The 19414-nt window shown below is 28.2% G+C and overlaps 1 protein-coding gene across 2 annotated transcripts in view; it reads right to left on the bottom strand.

The window, feature by feature from the left end:
- Positions 1 to 19414, bottom strand: part of Mtp (microsomal triacylglycerol transfer protein) — a 132003-nt gene that overhangs the window by 15601 nt on the left and 96988 nt on the right. For both annotated transcript variants that reach the window (XM_075358115.1, XM_075358121.1), the window contains 5 exons: positions 17407 to 17567; positions 13612 to 13772; positions 11722 to 11837; positions 7244 to 7401; positions 3101 to 3364 (listed from right to left, as the gene is read on the bottom strand). In XM_075358115.1, coding sequence (XP_075214230.1) covers positions 3101 to 3364; positions 7244 to 7401; positions 11722 to 11837; positions 13612 to 13772; positions 17407 to 17567 — 860 coding nt within the window. The remainder of the gene's footprint in view (positions 1 to 3100; positions 3365 to 7243; positions 7402 to 11721; positions 11838 to 13611; positions 13773 to 17406; positions 17568 to 19414) is intronic.

Here is a 19414-nt window from a genome sequence, read left to right as displayed (position 1 = left end):
AAGAATTTAATGAAAAAATAAAAATCAAATCTACACAGGCATGGATAGGGACAAAGACCCAGTTTTTTGGAAGTATTTCAGAAATGTTAACTTAAATAATAATCTAAAATGATTTTAAAAAATGCTTAAAATAAAAATGTTTAACTCTTCCTCTAGTTTGACTTAAATTTAATTGAGTCTTCTTTCAACATTTAACTCAAGTTTAGTCCCCAGACGCTAATTTTTCCTTTTTTCAATGCTTTATTTGATTGTAGTTTTTTTTTTTTAAATTAACCTACCAAGTCTGAAATGTCCTGTCCATCTTGTGGTGATTTATGAAGTATTGCATTGTCTGACTGTTCAACTGTTGAAGTCAAATGTTTATATTTACATTTATAGTATGCATAAAATCTCTTTTTCGTGTTTAGTGTAAAAAAATTGAGTTTTACTTTAAATGTGGGAAATAAATATTTTAAATCATCTCAATTAGTTCTTACATAATGTAGGAAATAGTAGTGATTTTTATAGGCTTTATTTGTTTTTGTGTGCATGAAAGGTTTTTCAATAATCTTTTCATTTTTATTAATTAGCTTCTTATTTTAAAATATTGTTTAATTTTGTGATTGAATGTAATATAACAAATAAAAAATTGAAAAAATACAAATATTTTTAATCGTCTACACATTTCATAGCCAATGTAAATATAATTTTTGAGAAAATTTATCTTTTAATAATTAGGTAAAATAAACAAATGAATGCATTCATATTGTTTTTACTAAAATAAATTTAAAAAAAGTAATTAGTAAAGTAAAACTATCTGTTTGGGCAATAATGGTAGCAGTATTGGATAGAGCTGAAAATAAATGAGCAATAAAAGAGTTAATTTTGTCACTTCAGTAGTGCATACTTTTCCAACAGTTTCATAATTTTTATCTTTTAACTTTAAAATTAAGTCTATATGAAATTATCAATTTTTGTTTACAATTATAATTAATATATTTTATATCTAACCTTCCATAAAAATAAATCCTGACTATATTAATAAAAACTTGTTTTATTCTTTTTTATTTACATAACTATACAATTATATTTTCCTGAAATCATGATTTAAATTTATATTTTGTCAGTTTATTACAACCATGGATTATAAAACAAGAAGGAGCCTAATTATATAGTTAGGGGGCTTATTTTAATTAGTTTCAAAATACGTAATATTTAAAATTTAAAAATAAATGCAAAAAAACTTGAATTTTTTACTTTATATTTTTCAGATTAAATAGTTTCAATTTAAGATTTTGTAAAACTCCAATACCTGCTCATCATATTTTCTCATTCAAGTGTGATGTGGGATTAGAAATTTTCTCCTATTAGCTTTTCAATGACTGTTTTAAAATCCTTTTCTCATGTATAATCTCATAAAAGTAGTAGAATAGATTGAATGAACATTGAAACATTATATTTTAATTTCTTTTTTGCCTAAAATTTAGTAATGGTGCAGCATCAGGATCTAGTTGTTTTTTGTTTTTTTTTGGGAGGTGAAGATTATTGAGAGATTCAGACTTTAAGATGTATTCTAATTTGGGAGAAAGTAATCAGAATAAATAGAAGACAATTATGATTCCATTTACCAGACTGTTATCAATTGTATTGGTAAATAAGTTTTTATAAGGTGGGTTTAAAGTTTCAGAATTTTTAGAAACTAAGTGGTAAATTAAAAATTTCTTATTTTTATAAAGTTATTATTGTAAAATGCAAATATGCTAAATTTTCCAGGCACTGAGACATTTGATATTATTTTAGCTAAGAAAATAAATGTTAAATATTAAAAACTAAATCAAAACTCTTATAGTAGGAACTACTAATATTAAATTAATCTTCTTTAACTGAAGATTAAATTATTCAAGTTTCTCATGTATTTACATAATAGAGCCTTAAGTGACATTCCAAAAATGTGGATGACTGCAAGTCATAATGAATAACTTATTACTGAACTAATTTAAATAACCAGCTGTCAACATTCATGACTACAAATATATACTTTTTCTTTAAAGAAAGTCTATATGATTGCCAGTAAAACACTGCTATTAGTACGCTGGTTAAATACATTTTTGGCTTTGTGGTTAGATTAGTACTGGTCATTATGTGACATTGCTGACACTAACATGGTAAGAAACTGTTTGTAGTATGAAAGGCAACCTTCTATAAATCCTGGTAATGTTGTGAATGTAATATTTATAATCTTAAAATTTTAATACATATTTTTTAAATGCTCTATTTTCAATAAATCTTAAGAGAAAAGCAGTACCGATTACTGGTGTGTAAATTAGAAAAGTGATCTACTTCAATGTGTTAATGGAACACAATCAGCAAGAAGAGTAATTAATAACATACATGTAATTATGTAAATACAATTATGTCATTACATATTTATGTTTGAACTAGCTTTCAGGTATTCCAGTACTGATATTCAGTTAGAGCAGCACTGGTAAATCAGATTGTGCAGAGACAATTGAATTGCACTGATCTATACACAAATAAATATAAAATGGAAAAAATTGTTAGAGAAATGCAATTTTCCAAAAAAAAAATCACCAAAGAGACATAAAGGTTTTATGTATACAATTATAAAACTATTTTTCAACTGATCAACGTATACGGTATTAATGTAGTAGGAGATCTACTGCTGAAGTTATTTAGTTTTAGATGGCATCACTGAAACGCTATATTGAAATAAGAAAATAAATAAATAAAATTGTAAATGTAATCTAACCAAACAACCTATGCTCACTTTACTCGCTAACCGTGACTAGCTAGCGAAGGTTAGCAAGTGTAGGTTAAGTTTGGTTAGATTATATTTATAATTTTATTTATTTATTTTCTTATTTCAATATAGCTTTTCAGTGACACCATCTAAAAACTAACTAACTACATCACTAGATTGCCTACTACATTAATACAAAATATATTTTAATTTAAAGTGAAAATTATAAAACTGTTTTTAAATGTTCTGTGCTCAGTTTAAACAAAATACTTTGCATTATTTAAGTGTAGTATAAGATGAAAACTAAAATTCAAACTTTTAAAAGGTTTTTAGAAAACAGAATAAGTTTATTATAATTACCTGTATGCTATCTGATTGATTCGCTGCATTAAGTATTGTTTAACTTCATAAGCTGAGTCATTTCCAGGTAATGATGATATAAGAATTTTTAATTTATCATTACTAGGATTCCTTTCAAGTAATATATCTAATGCTAGTGTTCGAGCACTACTATCAAACTTACGTCCAATTTGAAAATAAATATCCTCAGCTGCTTTTAAAACATCATCATTCCAAGCAGATGATGGCAGTGATTTAAGTGTCTTCATAGCTCGGACGCTCACTCTAAATTAAAAAAAATTAAAAAGAATGAATAAAATTTTCAGGTTATCATATAAATCTTATTTTTCTTGTACAACAGAAATATATGATATATAACTAATCATTTATTAATAAATGCAATGACTGAAATGTGTACATTAAAACAGTTATGGATACATTGAAAAAAATGATTCCAATTTTTCTGGCTTTAACTACAGTCGATGGAAGAAGTAATCTGTACCACTGGAATACTTGTATATAAGGCTATATGTTTAAAAAACTCTACTTCAAATTGAATACATGTTAAATCTGAGCAACCATGACAAAACTAACTAACTATAATGACTAATTAACTATAAAGATTTTTATTTTTTGATTGCAAAGATAGAATGTTGTATTATAAGCACATAATTTAGTCCTTTAAGCTCTAATGTTTGTGTATACAACAGATACTTGGTGATCTTTCCTAAAAAAAAAACTGAAGTCTGATTGTTGGACAAAATTAATTTCAACTGTGTAAATTATCAAATATAATCCTTAAAGTCTGTAAATTCAAATGATAACATACAATTGCAATAAATATTAAAACACAGTAAAGTTACATTTTAACAAAATGCTATTTTAATTTTATATTTGGTTCTTCTATGTTCATTTACTCCATTAGCATTCTATTTTGCTTGTGTGCATCTAGTATTACTGTGAGTGTTTAGTAATATTTTTAAGTAATAAAAAAAAATTATAATAATTTTTATTTACAAGCAGCAAAAAAGAAAAATTCAAAAGAATACTATTTACAGTTGCTGCCTCTGTCCAGTCAGCACTTGCCATTGGTTTTTAGTATGTCAAATGACCCTCTATTATAAATGAAAGTAAAATATTATCATTAGTGTGTAGAATCTTCTATTGTGTATAAACATAGTCAGTGAAATTTAAAAAATTATACATAGACACTTATAGGTAAAAAATAATTTTATTTTTGACTCTCGGGAAGCCTAAATCAGTATTATCTGAAAGGTAATTACCAGAGGCTAAACAGGAAAAAGAAAGAAGAAGGAAGTCTAAATCAGCAGTACATATTGCTACAAACAAAATCAGATGTGTTTAAAACACATTTTTTACATAGAATGAAATCTGGATGGTTCTTAATCTATGAGAATGGGTATTACAGTGTTTACAAGTAGGAAAAGCATTAAAATAACTTTTCAACGAGGAGAAATTTCATATACAAGAAGTTAGAAGTTAAAGTTAGTAAAAGTCAAAAGTGAGTTGAACTAGAATTTAATAAAATCTGTAAATTTTAGAAAAAAAGAATATGGCAATTGATGTTAATTTAAATCCAGGAAGAAATGGTGAAGTTTTCTTTCATTCAATCAGACTAGTCATCTGGAAAGTAACAAGTTACATCTTCCATTGACTAGTCATGTGTCTTATTTTCACATGAAAATTTATAAAAAAAAAAGTTTAATAAAACATTAATTACATTGGTCAACATGACTTTTGTCTCATGAGTACCAGTTGGTGTACTTAATGCAGTTTTTTATTCTGTTTTCAAATAAGTATTCAGATTGTCTCTATCACCCACAGTTTTTTTGTTATTTTAATTTTTTTAAATATTTTAAAATGTTTTTTATCCATTTGTCCATTGTCAACTAAGAGCTCCTGGAGCATTGTAAATATGATGGAACCAGATGAGCTAACTCAAACGGTAGTGTTGCTACTGTTGTGCAGGTTCAGATATGTATAGATATGTACAAATGTGATCTACTGTAGCACACATTCATCAGAACAATGCCAGTTAAGAGATAGTAGTGAACCATTAAACACGTCATTGTGAGTGCTTTGTGTGTCTGAATTATTGTGTATTACATATTTACAACTCTATTACTCTATTTCTTTTAATTAGTCATTAGTTACAAAATGCCTAGAGTTTGTTTAAATCATCCTAACAATTTTTGTTATGTATGTGGTGAAGTGATGCTCAAGTCCCAAAGGTGAAACCTAACTCCATTAGTAAAAAAGTGTTATGAACTTTATCTTGGGTGTAAAGTTTGGGGACCAAACATGGGGCTGGAGCCTACATATCTGTTGTTTATTGAGTTCTAGGCTTCTCACTGCATTAAAAATGGCACACGGCACATGCCATTTGGTATCCCTATGATTTGGAAGGAACACAAAGATCACTCTTCTGACTGTTATTTCTATTTAACAAACATTAAAGGGATTATGTCAAAATCAAAACATATAGTAGAGAACCGTAATTTGCAATCTGCAATGAGACCAGTTCCACACTGCCAAGAATTGTCCATACCAAAGCCTCCAAAACATGTGACATTAAATGAAGAGAGTCTGATGAAAGTAAGGAAGAATAAAAAACAGATTCTTGTGATACAACTTTTGAACAAAGCAGTTCATCTGAGCCTCATTTACTGATTCAAGAAAATCTTTAACGATCTCATAAGAGATTTAAAGTTATCCAAAAAACAGTCTGAAATGCTTGCTTCCCAGCTAAAAGGATGGAATCTTCTTAAAAGGAATACAAAGATATGCACTTATTGTAATCATCATTCTGAATTAAAAGACTATTTTTCTGAAGAAAATGGTCTAGTGTTTTAAGAGTCTCTCTTCTCTTATGGAGACACTTTGTAATGAACATAACCCAACAGAATGGTGCTTGTTCATTGATTCCTCTAAAGTTAGTTTAAGAGCTGTGTTTCTGCATAATGGCAATAAATTCCCATCAGTACCTATGGCTCACTCTGCTAGTATGAAAGAAATAGATGAAAACTTTAAATTTATATTGAAAAAGCTTCAAATGCAGTGTATGAATGGAATATTTGTGGTGATTTAAAAGTAATAGCAATTATTTTTGGTCTGCAGCTTGGTTATACAAAGTACTGTTGTTTTTCATGTGAATGGGATAGTAGGAGCAGAAGAGACCATTTCATTAGAAAAGAATGTCCTAAACGTGAATCACTCATTCCTGAACAGAAAAATGTAAAACATGACCAATTCTGTAATCCTAAAAATGTGTATCTACACATATTCTTCTAAATAAAGAAGAATTCTGTCAAGGCCATGGACAATACTCCTGGTTTCATGTATTTAAAACTGAAGTTTCCTAAAATAAGTGATGCAAGAATTAAAGAAGGAATATTTGTGGGTCCACAAATACGATCACTAATGCATGATGAAAAATTTGAGGAACTATTGAATCCACTAGAGAAAGTAACTTGGCAAGCATTCAAAAATGTTACTCAGAGTTTCTTGGAAAATTGAATGGCAGAAAATTGCTGTGAAACTGCCAACAATCTTATAAAAATTTGGGTTGTAATATGTCCTAAACTACACTTCCTGCACTTGCACCTAGATTTCTTTCCAGAAATTCTTGGTGCAGTGAGCGATGAGCATGGGGAACACTTTTATCAGGAGATTTCAGCTATGAAAAAGAGGTATCAAGGAAAATGGAATCCTAATAAACTGGCCAATTATATTGGACTATCAAGAGGGATTCTCCACAGGTGAAATATAGCAGAGAATCATCATTTCTTACTTTCTAGGTGAGTCAAATGTTTGAATATTGTGTAGTTAAGAATGCAGAAAGTATTAAAGTGTTTGAAATTATAAATGCCTTTCTCTCGGAAACCTTGCGTGTTGGGAAAAAACCAATATCATATTTGATTTCGGGAGAAAAAATACTGTCAGTATCACATATTTTTCTTCCTGAGACAAAAAATTTTTTTCTTTTGTTCCCCAGTGTTAATGGTTGAAATAGACATACTTAAGGATATACATAATTAAGTTATATACTTTAAGTTATATATTTAAGTCATATATGTAGATGTATTTAAATCATATTTAAATATCAACCTATAAAAAATAAAAATACATATTATTTACACCTACTTTTTAGAACCATTGAGTGCATGACTGACTAGTATTGGCACTGTTTCTTTAAGCTGTAAGTTCTGTAAAGCCCTTAAGTACAGTACTTTGCATTCATCATCTGTTTCATAACAGTCAGACAAATTTTGAATCAATTTTGATTGAATAGTTTCAATAATCTGTAAAAGAAATAAATCATTCATAAAATAGACTTGCAATATAATTATAAATCCCCGTTAAGTATAATCTGTAATAAGTTTATACAAACTGTAAATGCAAATTTTTCTGTTCCATGAGAGACTGTATCAAAGATACAAAAAATATTTTAATTTAAATTTCTTTTTCCTACTATATTATTAATCAAAAGTTCAAAAAACCTAGTAAATCAATTATAATAGGAAGTGTGGCCACACTGTATTCTAATAATTATTAATTTTTTTTATTTATTATATAATTATTATTTATATAATTTTTATATTTATATTAAATAATACAAAATTTTGTGGAAAATTATAAATATATTTTTTTAAATCAATTTTTTTCTGTTTATTGGGTGTATTATGCAGTGTACAGAAAGAAACATCATGATAATTTCTGATAATAACTTGAATCTTATTATTCTTATTACATTTTATAATCTTTTACATTCTTATTACACCTTATTACATTTTATTATCTTGTTACATTTCCTAAAAATAAAAATGTAATAATACATTTTATTTTCGTAATAAAATGTATTACATACAAAATAGAAATGAATAGTCATGAGTACTAAACAAAATGTGTCATTTATTGCTCTACATGTACATATACTACTATTTACTATGCTGTACTATATGTACATTTATTGTGCTACACGTACAATTGTACATATTGTACATATACTTATGTAATTACATCAATCAGTTTAAAATAAACATTTTAAGAACATATTTTAATTGAAAGTCACAATTTAAAACTCTAGTTTAATGTTCTTAATTGTTAAAAAATGAATATTTATTGGGTTACCAATTTGATTTAATCCATTCAGTAATTTAACAGATGGACTACTGAAAATCATTTGGCTGCAGTACAACTGGTGTGTAGGTTACATGTTGAATGTTTTGTTAGGAAACAGAGAATTGTATTCCCAGTTATTTCTCCCTTTATTATCATTAATTTTAATTAAATAAATGTTTTACTCTTTTTGTACTATAATTTCTTCAGCGAACAATGTATTTTTAGTAGTGGTAGTTGAGGTCATGCGTCTTTGTTGATAATAAAACTAAATCAAGTTAAAATTAAATAAGTTTTATTTTTAATCTAAAATTTGTTTTTATTGTATAAGAAGACTGAGGAGCTTAAGAGATTAACTTTTTGTAAGCAATATTACTTTAGTAAAGGTTATTTGAAATTCAGTTTAAGTAAGCTATTTTAAAGAAAAAAAATTAATTTTGTTGTGATACACTAGGTCTATTCAAAAAGTACCTCACCATATTTTTTTTTCAAAACATATTTGAATGCAAGTGATAAAACTTGACAGAATGCAGGACTACTACCAAGTGCACATACATGTTTTTCATAACCTCATAGAGCACTTCTGTTGTTGTTCAGCTGGTGTATATTTTAATGTAATAGGTTTTCACATTTCTATTTTGATCATTTTTGTGAAAGTACATTGAATAATATTACTCCATCAAGCTTTGCCAAATGTTTAGTGGAACCGAAAGTGAAAGAATTTATAAAATTAAGTGGCTTTCATGAATGAAGCTATAAGGATTACTCAAAGGGTGTCATAACAGTTTTCAAAATGGCTGAACTTCAGTTGAGAGTAACCAGCATACTGATAGGCTGTAAATAAGCTGAAGTCCAAATACCATTAATAACACGGGCAGTTTGATATTGAAAAATTATTGACTATCCATCTGAAAAATTGCCAATTTCATTGGATTGGAGATGGTACAAATTTAGAACAATTTTAATAAATGACTTGGACATCCACAGTCACCATGAAATTTGTGCCAAAGCTGTTTTCTCTTGAACAGAAAGAAATTTGTTTTGACACTGCATAAGGAGTGTAGAGTGCACTAACAGTGATCCACCTTGAATGTGAAAAATAGTGATGAATCTTGTGGGAGTATGGGTATGACCAGAAACCAAAGCTCAGTTGTCATGATGGAAGTCACTACCATCTCCAAGGCTAAAAAAAAGCAAAGCAAATGAGGAGAAAAGTGAAAGTGATGCAGGCTTTTTTCGATGATCACAAAAAAATGCATCATGGATTGGTACCATAAGTCCAAGCTGTTAACAAACAGTATTATTTGGAAGTTCAGCATCATTATGTTGCAATTCAGTCCAAGAGAATAGACCTGTGGTAATCACAGAAATGTCAGCTGCAATGTGGTAGAATACCTGCTCATTCATCAAATTAATCCAGGATTTCTTGCTCAAGAATAGAATTCTTCAAGTTGCCAAGTTATCTATCAAACATGGCTCTTTGTGATTTCTACTTCTTTCCCAAGATAAAGATCTGCTGAAAATCAGTAGGACATAATGATGAGCACAGCTGGTATCCATTCTAAAGAGGATTATGAAAAATTCTTTCAGAAATGAAAGCACCTATGGGTTAAGTATACGGAGTCACAAGAAGAATAATATGCAAAGGAGATTATGATTAGAAACCTTTTTTGTTAAGCTATTTATTTTCACTGGTTATAGTGATACATTTTGAGTATAACTTTAAATTATTGGTAAATAACTTTAAGTAAACAATTTTATGAATTTCTGAAATAATTAAAAATGTCCAGTTCCCTTTGAACAACTATTAAAAATGGCTAGTAATGAAACCTTACATTAACATTTTATTTTAATTTTTCTTCAATATTATGATCAGCATCATATAAATGTAAGCTCAAATTCAATTCTGAAAATGCTGAATTCTATTCAAAATAAATATATTAAAAAAAGTAATGTTCCTTTTACAAATTTTAGAACCAATTAATTATAATTTAATATTGCTTTTAAAAGTTTTTTTTAAATAATTTGAAAATTATCTACAAGCTATTTATATATTTTTGTAGATGAATATGTGACTCTGAAATGCCAAGATTTTGTTTACTTAAATTTTTAAACATTAAAAGTACAAAAACTAACAAAAAGCTTTGAAATAGTGCTTACACTGTTTAAAAAGGTTTATACATACAAGTAACTCTTTTTTGGATGTATAATAATCAAATACTGTTAGAACAAAATAATGTTGAAACAGTGAACTAGGTGATGAATAATACAGTGTAAACTGGTTTAGTTTGCTTAAACTGCACTAAAAGTTTAATTAAATTAGTTTTTTAAACTTACTAATACATCAACCAATCATTTCTTAAGGTTTAATCTTTAGTTAGTATCAGAATCTGTTTTACTAAATGAAATTTTATTTCATGTTGAACATTTAAACACAATTTTTATGAATTATATGTATTTCCTACAAAATTTACCATAAACAGAGCTGCAACGATGTTATTATTGCATGATATTTTTGATGGCTTAACATTTTATAAACTGGGGGCAAGTACAGCCCATTTGGCTGAAAGTCAGCTAGAAATAAAATATGTAAGCTTACTTAGCAATATAGTATTTATTCTTACTTGCAAAAAAACTAGGGCAAAATTATTTGCAGTTTTCTCCTTGAAATTACTTTTATATACAAGTGAAAAATAGAGATGAATCTTGAATGGGTATGACCAGAAACCAAAGCTCAGTTGTCATGATGGAAGTCACTACCGTCTCTAAGGTCAAAAAAGAGCAAATCAAATGAGAAGAAAAGTGAAAGTGATGCAGACTTTTTTCGATGACCACAGCAAAATGCATCATGGATTGGTACCAACTTCGTTTTTTATAAAGTACTTTCTTTTGAAGTATGAATAGTGTAAAGTATGAGTAGTATAAAAGTTTTGTTCCTGTAGTGTTAAGTATCTTCATAAATATTTCCATATACATGCTTTTTTTAAAAAAAAGAGAAAAATCACTTGTAAAAATAGCATTTTGGTTCAATATTCATTTATTTAATATTTATGATTGGTTGGAGGTTATAGTCTATTTCTGCATATTATAGTTTGTGATATTTTTACACACAAAGCATCACAATTACCAGCCTGTAGTGTAAATGCTTATGTTCACAATGTCATATTTAAATGGATAAAATCATATAATAATGAATTAATTCCTCTTGTCTCATGATTAGAGATTTTTAGTGTTTTTTATGATTGTGGAATTACTTTGATGAAAATAATTACCCAAAGTCAGTATTTTTAGATAATAATTTCATTTGCATATAGTATGCATTTTTGGTTTGCAGCTAATGTGACTATGAAGTTTTAGAATTATTATAGAGAATTGTATGAAACCTACTTTCTTTTGTAAGTATGAGTAGTATATGAAAATGTTTGTTAAATATTTACATAAAAACAATTTCTAGGAATTCTTTCTGAATAACTTCAAAAAGGAAAATTTGGTTGACACTTTACCTGATCATCTTTAGAGCTAGGAAGTTTTCTATATTTATTTGTAACTGCTGCTAATGTAAGTACAACTGTTTCTAACAGTTTTGGTGGCAGCTGCTTACTCAGTAAATTATTTATATCTGGAAAATAAATAAGAAGATATATTATTGTATTGTTACATAAAATATGTTGAAAACAAGAATTCATGATAATCAAAAATTTTTTCATGTGAAATATCAATATCTGACTTGTGCAAAAAGTATCTTTATAAATAATTCCATACAAGCTGCGATACCTTTTTTTTAAAAAGAGAATAATCACTCATAAATATTGTTATTTTGGTTCAATATTCATTTATTTGAAATAAATATTTATGATTGGTTGGATGAACACATTACTTAACAACTAAAAAATATTGTTCTGATTGGTACTGGCACCAATCATATTATTAAATTACAATACATTGATTCTTATTATAATTAAACTGAAACGGTGCAACCATACACCATGCTTTATTAGTATGCATCTTAAATCTAGCAAATAGTTAACTTTTAATAATTTTAACATCAAGTATTACTGTGGCCGTCAACATTTTCAGATTTCATTTTCAGCAATAACAATTAAAGAATTACAATCACTGTGTTGTTCATTCTAATTTCAATACTACTATAACTTACATTGTTTAGTTTGGAAGGAATATTTTCTCCCTTGATGATTTAATCATAAAATATGCTATCATTATAAATTGGCTCAATATCAACATAATTTTCTTATAGACAAATCACTACCATTATTGTTGTCAAACACCAAATGATACATTCGTAAATTACTTAGTATTGCAGCACTATGTAAAGTTTTTTTAAAGATAAACCAGTTTTCAAAACATAAGGACAAAAGCCAACTCTTCTTTTGTTAACATTATTATTCTTTTGTTAACATTATTGAAGCGTATTATTCTACAATTAATGAAATTAAAATTATGATCTACATATGTCATACATAACTAGTAAAAGCTATTAGAATTAAAACAACTTCATTTGTCTGCAGAAGATGGGGAGAAAGATGTGAAGGTTAGTGCCCAGCAAAAAATAATTTAACTTGTTTTAGCAGTTAAAGTCAGTTATTTCTTCAGTAACAATACATTTTTTTATAAGACCTTTATATGTAATTTACTTTTATGGCTCTTAAGTACCAAATACTAAAAAGCATGCAATCATCCATCCAAAAGGATTAGCATCCTGCATAATTTAATTCTGATAGTCAATCAGAATTACTTCAATAAGTTTATTTTGGTTGCTATTGTACCCTTAATTTCTATCCTCTGAAATTAAATCCATCTGTACATCCTCATATGAGGGTTCTTTTCATATCATTTACTTCCCACAAAACAATATATTTTTCCAAAAAATTTTAGACTTTTATTATTACAAACTCACTTTTACAGTGATTCAAACAACTTTACTCTTCTGTTAAAAATTTAAAATGTCCTTGGTGTCTTTCATTTGTTATCAAATAACAAGCACAACATCTATTTAAACATCAATAATTCCAACACACAGACAGAATTAATGTAATATTTCATGAGGGCAATGACTTGGCCACCTAGACATGGGCTTACAATCCAGACGTTTGTTAATTCTTTATATCAATGCATCAGTGTCATTGAATACACTACCAGACACACATCCTACCCTAAATTTAATGTTGAAAACCTGCCATATATTCATTTGGAGTTTATATCTCAAAACTTCAAGAATAAATAGAAGTGTGTAATTGCTTATTGTAATAGTATGTGTGAAAATGCTTACTTATTTGGACACACTTCAATGCATTTTTTAAAGTAAGAAATAGGTTATTTCATTAAGATTAGTTTAGGAAAATCATGAAACCTTAATAGTAGATAACAAAAGAGACCTGTAAGTACATCTTTTACTGGATGGGAGCCAAATGAAAGTGCCCACAAATACCGCTCATTTATGTCAAGATCATTTTCTGCATCAAAGTGAAGAAACTTCATTGCTACTTTATGTGCATTGAGTGTTTGGGTAGAAGCAATCAGATCACAAAGCTGAGGCCTGAAAAAAGTAATATTAAAATCAATAATAACCAGTCATTAAAGAAGTTTATAAACACTTTTATTTAATTAGATTATTAACATTGTAAAATAATTTTGTAGCTAACTGATCTTCCATGGAAACAATCAGAATTAAAAGAAAGTTATCGCTAAGCCTTACTAATTGTGTATCAACCAGTTAATGAAATTAAATAATTTGTATTAATAAAACTGATTTGTCTATGTGGACATAACAGTTTTTAAGGTTTTAAAGGTTCACTTTTACAACCCTATAAAAGAAAGATTTTTATCATCTTTGAAATTTTTATGCCTTTGACAGACTTTTAATTTAACCGTTTTGATTGAAACAAAAATAATTGGGATGGAACCTTCACTGTTTTAAATGTTAATTGTAAATTTTATGAAGGAATGACATGCTGATATACAGCACTTAAAAAAATCCTGGGCATGATGAATAATAAGGTCTGATATGATAAATTACAAATCACATGCTATATATATTTCCTTCACTGTCAGTTTAATAAAGTAACTTGGTTTAGGAAATTTACTTATTTATTATTTTTTAGTAACTTGGTTGCTGATATTTCAATTTAAGCAGATTGTTAATGGTCTTCATTGGTGATAGAATATCCAATAAATAATTTTTAGAATGGTCAAAAGGAGGTATTGAAATATAACTATTTAAACACAAGAGTAAAATCATTACATTAGATATTAAGTTTTACAATATACATTGTAACCCTGCTATTACGTGGTTATTGGGGGACTTAATGTGACACCCGCGTTATAGGTTAGCCGTGTTATTTTGAGAAATAAATTTTAAATTACAAAGGAAATTGATTAAAAAAATAGGCAAAAATCTAGCAATAATGGTTTAATAGAAAAAGCCGACACAGTACAATGTGTACTTATATAGAAACAAGTTATGTGTGGAAGATACAATATTTTTCCTTTGAATGTAAATTATTTCTTTAAATAAGAAGTTACTGTTTTCTGTTTTGCAGATGTATGTTTCTTCTTTATAATATATGTCTTTATACCTTTACACCTTGTAAATGCAATAAATGACAATCATCACTATCACTTTGTTGCTCCATCCATGTTATTACACTATTTATATTTTCCAGGACGTCTTTTACTGAGGGTGTAGACCTCCCTATAACACCAATCTCTGCAACACCTTCTTCTTCTTCCTTCGACAAATTATCATTAGGTTGTAGAACAGAGTTTACAATTTCTTCGTCGGTCATGTAATAGGCAACGGGTGTTTCGATGTCTTCTTCAACCCACTCATTGACATAACTTACAGACAGTTCTTGCCCAGTTGAATTTGACAATTCCAGTGCGTGTTCGTCAGTAGAAATATGAACATTTCCTGTTTAAATGTCTTCTGTATTACTCTGTGACAATATCGACCAACAATTTTTAATTGTAATAGAATTTATGTTACTCCACGCTGTTCCAGTGCTCCATTCAACAGTTTTTAATGACACAGTTTTAAGTAATTCTGTTACTTGTAACACTGAGTTAACAGTAGCAGTCAGTAGCTCTCGTCGGTAATGAGTTTTAAATGCCTAAATGCCTGAATAACTCCTTGGTCTAATGGTTGGATCAAAGATGTGGTGTTCTTGGGTAAAAACATTGCAATTATTTCCCCATATTTAGATTTCAGCTAGGTGGATGAACAGGACAATTGTCAACAAGCAATAATACTTTTTCTTCCAATTTTTGAAGTTGTAAATAATTTTTAACACAGGGCACAAATTCGTCGTTAAACCATGTTAAAAAATATTACACGTCATCCAAGTTTTTTTACTGTTTTTAAAAATAACCGGTAATAAATTCATATTAACATATTTGAAGCAACGTGGACTGACATAATTGCCAAAGAGCAACAGCTTCAATTTATGATCTCCTGATTTGGCACACAAAAGAAAAGTTACCCTTTCTTGGTTCTTTTTCATACAAGACTTATTTGGTGCCCGCTTCGCATCTTATGTTTTTGTTGCCAATAATACAAAGCAGTTTCATCACAATTGCATAATTGTTCGTCACTGAAGTTATTCTCTTCTATAACTGATTGTAATATTGCTTATGAAAAATGTTTGGCTGCGGTCGCATCTGCTGAACAAGATTCTCCTTCGATATTTACTTGGCCTATGCCATGATATGACGGATTTTCCATCACGATAACCAATCACTAGAAGCACTGAATTCTTTTCCATTGCTAATTTGTTCATGAGAATTTAGTGCCAGAGCTTGAAGTATTGGTCCTGATAGCGGCACTCCTTCACTCCGTTTTTGCAAAAACCAAAGGTACATACACTCATTTACAACATTAAGATCACCGAGTCTAACCTTTTTGCGATCAAGTCAGACTGTTTCATCTACCCAATCAATAAAAGAACGCAATTCATCTTCTTTCACCCAACCACGTACAGCACCTTCAGGCTCACCAAATTCCCTGGATAAACTGACTTTCGAACAACCTGCCTTAACCTTTTCAATAATTTCTATTTTTTCCTTTAGACGACATGTTAGGCAAATACTCACTACAAAATCTAATAAATTAAACAACGTAATAAAACTTAACAATATTGATAAACACATAAAAAGCAGCTCGGAAAAATCAAAATACGTAATAAGATTCAGATATCGAATACCGCGCCTTGTACAGGAAGCACATTGATGGTCTTATTGCTGTTACAGGAAATGAGTCATATGCAGAATAACATAAGAATTTCTCCTATTACTGTATTACAATCGTAGCTTAGTTTTAGTGAATCATGTTTTTGGGAATTCCAAGGCTTTAAAATGGGTCGTGACTATTTGGCAGATGTTACATTAGAAGCGTATTGTTGACAATTTCAAAGGATTTATGGTAAGTTTTACACCAATATCGAATACAGTGGTAGGATGACTAGGATTTTTTGATCCTATTTTATTTTTTCAGATATTTTTTGGGGGACAGGTTATAATCTGTGTTATATCTGTATCCACGGTATATTGAGCCATGTTATAGCACGGCTGTACTATATTAGATATCATTTGGCATGTGTATGACTATCACTACTTAAAAAGTAATTTGCAAATAAATATTTGTACTACTGTTACCGCTATAAATCACATCTGGAAATTTTACTTATTTATGAAAAATTAGCCACAAAGTTGTAAATGGAGCCAAGTGGTTGTGAGAGTTAATTTCGGTGGCCCGTCCTGCATGACACTATAGTGACAAGTATCTAGAGCAGAATATTTGGGAGAGTAATGACATCATAGAATACTACAGGATTTAAGCCTTTCTTTTCTACTCCAGTCTTCTAGTAAAGTAAGTGATGTTAAAAGATATATTACTGTTTAAACACCTTTAGAATTTTTCTTCTCATTTGTAACTAGCAGGGGAGTAATTTAAAATGTCAGTAGTGAATAATTTATGATTGCTACATTTGGATTTGTTTTAAACAACAGCTTCTAAGATGCACTGAATACAAATATTCTTCAAATAATCTCATGTTACCTACAAGAGTTAAATTTTAAAAGCTCAGCTGTGGGTACATCTAACAAAAAGGTTGAAATATTAACAATTATAGGTTTCACATTACAAAAAAAATAAGAAAACCAATACATAAACTTACAGTATGTGTTTATTTTTTGAACTTTTTAGAACTTTGTGAATTTCTTCTTTCTTTGCTTCTCTGGCAATTGTTAGCAGTCGAACAAAAGCAGCAGCAGATTTGACTGTACCGAGATAATCACTTTCTAAAAACTCTCTGTTTTCTTTAACTGCTTTATAAAACTGAAATGAAATAGACAGAAAAGAATCTAGTAAAGTTACAACAAATTTTCTTATCTATTAATAAATAATATAATAGATCATTTAGATTATTTATATATAGATCATTTATATAGATCATAATATAATAGATAATTTACTTACATATATATATATATATATATATTAACAATAAAAAACTGAGAATGTTGTGACACTACTTTTAACAATATTATTTACATTTTGGGTGTAAAAAATCTAGATACATATACACATCCTTTCAAGTTGCAGCTAGAAGACGTACTTGCTGCACTGTAAAATTTGCAATGATCTTAAGTGAAAATATAGTCAGAAGAGAAAAATGTCATGACACTAATAAATATAAATGAGTTATAAATGCAGATTATGGTTACTTGGGTTTGTTATCTTACTAGGTTCTAAATGAAATGATATAAGTTTAAAGCAGAAAAGAGTAAGGATGTTATTTTATTTTAATAAAAATGCTATTTTTGATTTTACCAATGATATGAATATTTTGTCAGTGAAAATATGAATAAAAATAAATATAATAATTAAATAATGAAACTAACAAAATATAATAACAATCTTTTTTACAACTTATAAAAGTAATGTAATTATATAAAAAATAAAATTGTATTCATAAAGAACACTAGAAAACAACTTTATTTTCTGTTTGTTTTAAAATTTTGTTTTTAAGAAGAACAATTCATCAAATAAGTTTGAAGCCTGTGGATGAAACAGTGTAATGAATGAAAATACCAAATCTGATATAACTTTTTAACTCATTTCCTTCAAGAAAATATCTCAGCACTTTCATTCCAAGAGCAATAAAAGCATTAATCTTAAGAACATATTTTTTTAAAATATTAGTATCAGTTAGTTGCCACTTTATACAAATTTATTATACCCTTCTAGTGCCACTTTTGTCATTGCTGTCATATGTCCACAACCATGGGTTACCAGAGCTGCGAATAGCTAACCATTATTGCTATAATTTATTTATTTTTTTTTACTGGAGGGCGAAAATCGCCTATGTGTTATCATTGCCTGGAATAAAATGGTTTTTTATAAAAAAGTAAAAGAAACTAAGACTAGCCTAAAAAAATTAAACAAAAAACTTACAACTAATATTACAGCTAAAATCTAAAAATTAACAAAAAGTAACTAGAATTTAACAAAGTCTGAAAGGGTTGTAAAGGCCCCTTCTCAGATAATAGGAAGACTAAAAAACTATAACAAACATACAAATTAAAACTAGGTTAAAAACTAAAACATTAGAAATGAAATAAAACTTAAAACTAATATCACTAAAAATTTTCAACTACTGTCACAGTCAGAATCTTAAAAATATGATAAATTTATTTAAAAGAAACATAAAAAAAATAAAAACTACATAAAATTAACATGAACATAAACAGACTTTAATAAAGTCAGAGAAGGGTGTAAAGGTTCCCTTCTCGGAAAACAGAATCAAAAGCTAACACAGAACCACAAAGATTACAAGAAAAACAAAGTCATTAAAAACTCTTCCAATACAAAACATATATGCAACAATATTAAATTTTATGTAAAAAATCAACACGACACAAAAATAAAAACATCCGGTCTAAAACTTCATTATCATTGTCCAGGATTCGACAGATAATTTATTTATATGTTCTTCTGTTCACTTAAATGCAATCATATGTATATTTTAATGTATCAACTGCATTTTATATTATGGTATTTTTTTATGATCACATAATTGTACTTTAGAGAGCAAAACTATACCATTGTGTTTTCATGATTAGAAAAACTCTTTCATTTGATATTAATTCTAAGAATTGCTATAACATCCTGATCCCCCTTTT

This window comes from Lycorma delicatula, chromosome 1 (assembly GCF_047948215.1).
Source record: "Lycorma delicatula isolate Av1 chromosome 1, ASM4794821v1, whole genome shotgun sequence".
Taxonomy (NCBI): domain Eukaryota; kingdom Metazoa; phylum Arthropoda; class Insecta; order Hemiptera; family Fulgoridae; genus Lycorma; species Lycorma delicatula.
The sequence above is the reverse complement of the archived record's forward strand: the minus strand, read 5'-3'. Positions and strand labels throughout refer to the sequence as shown.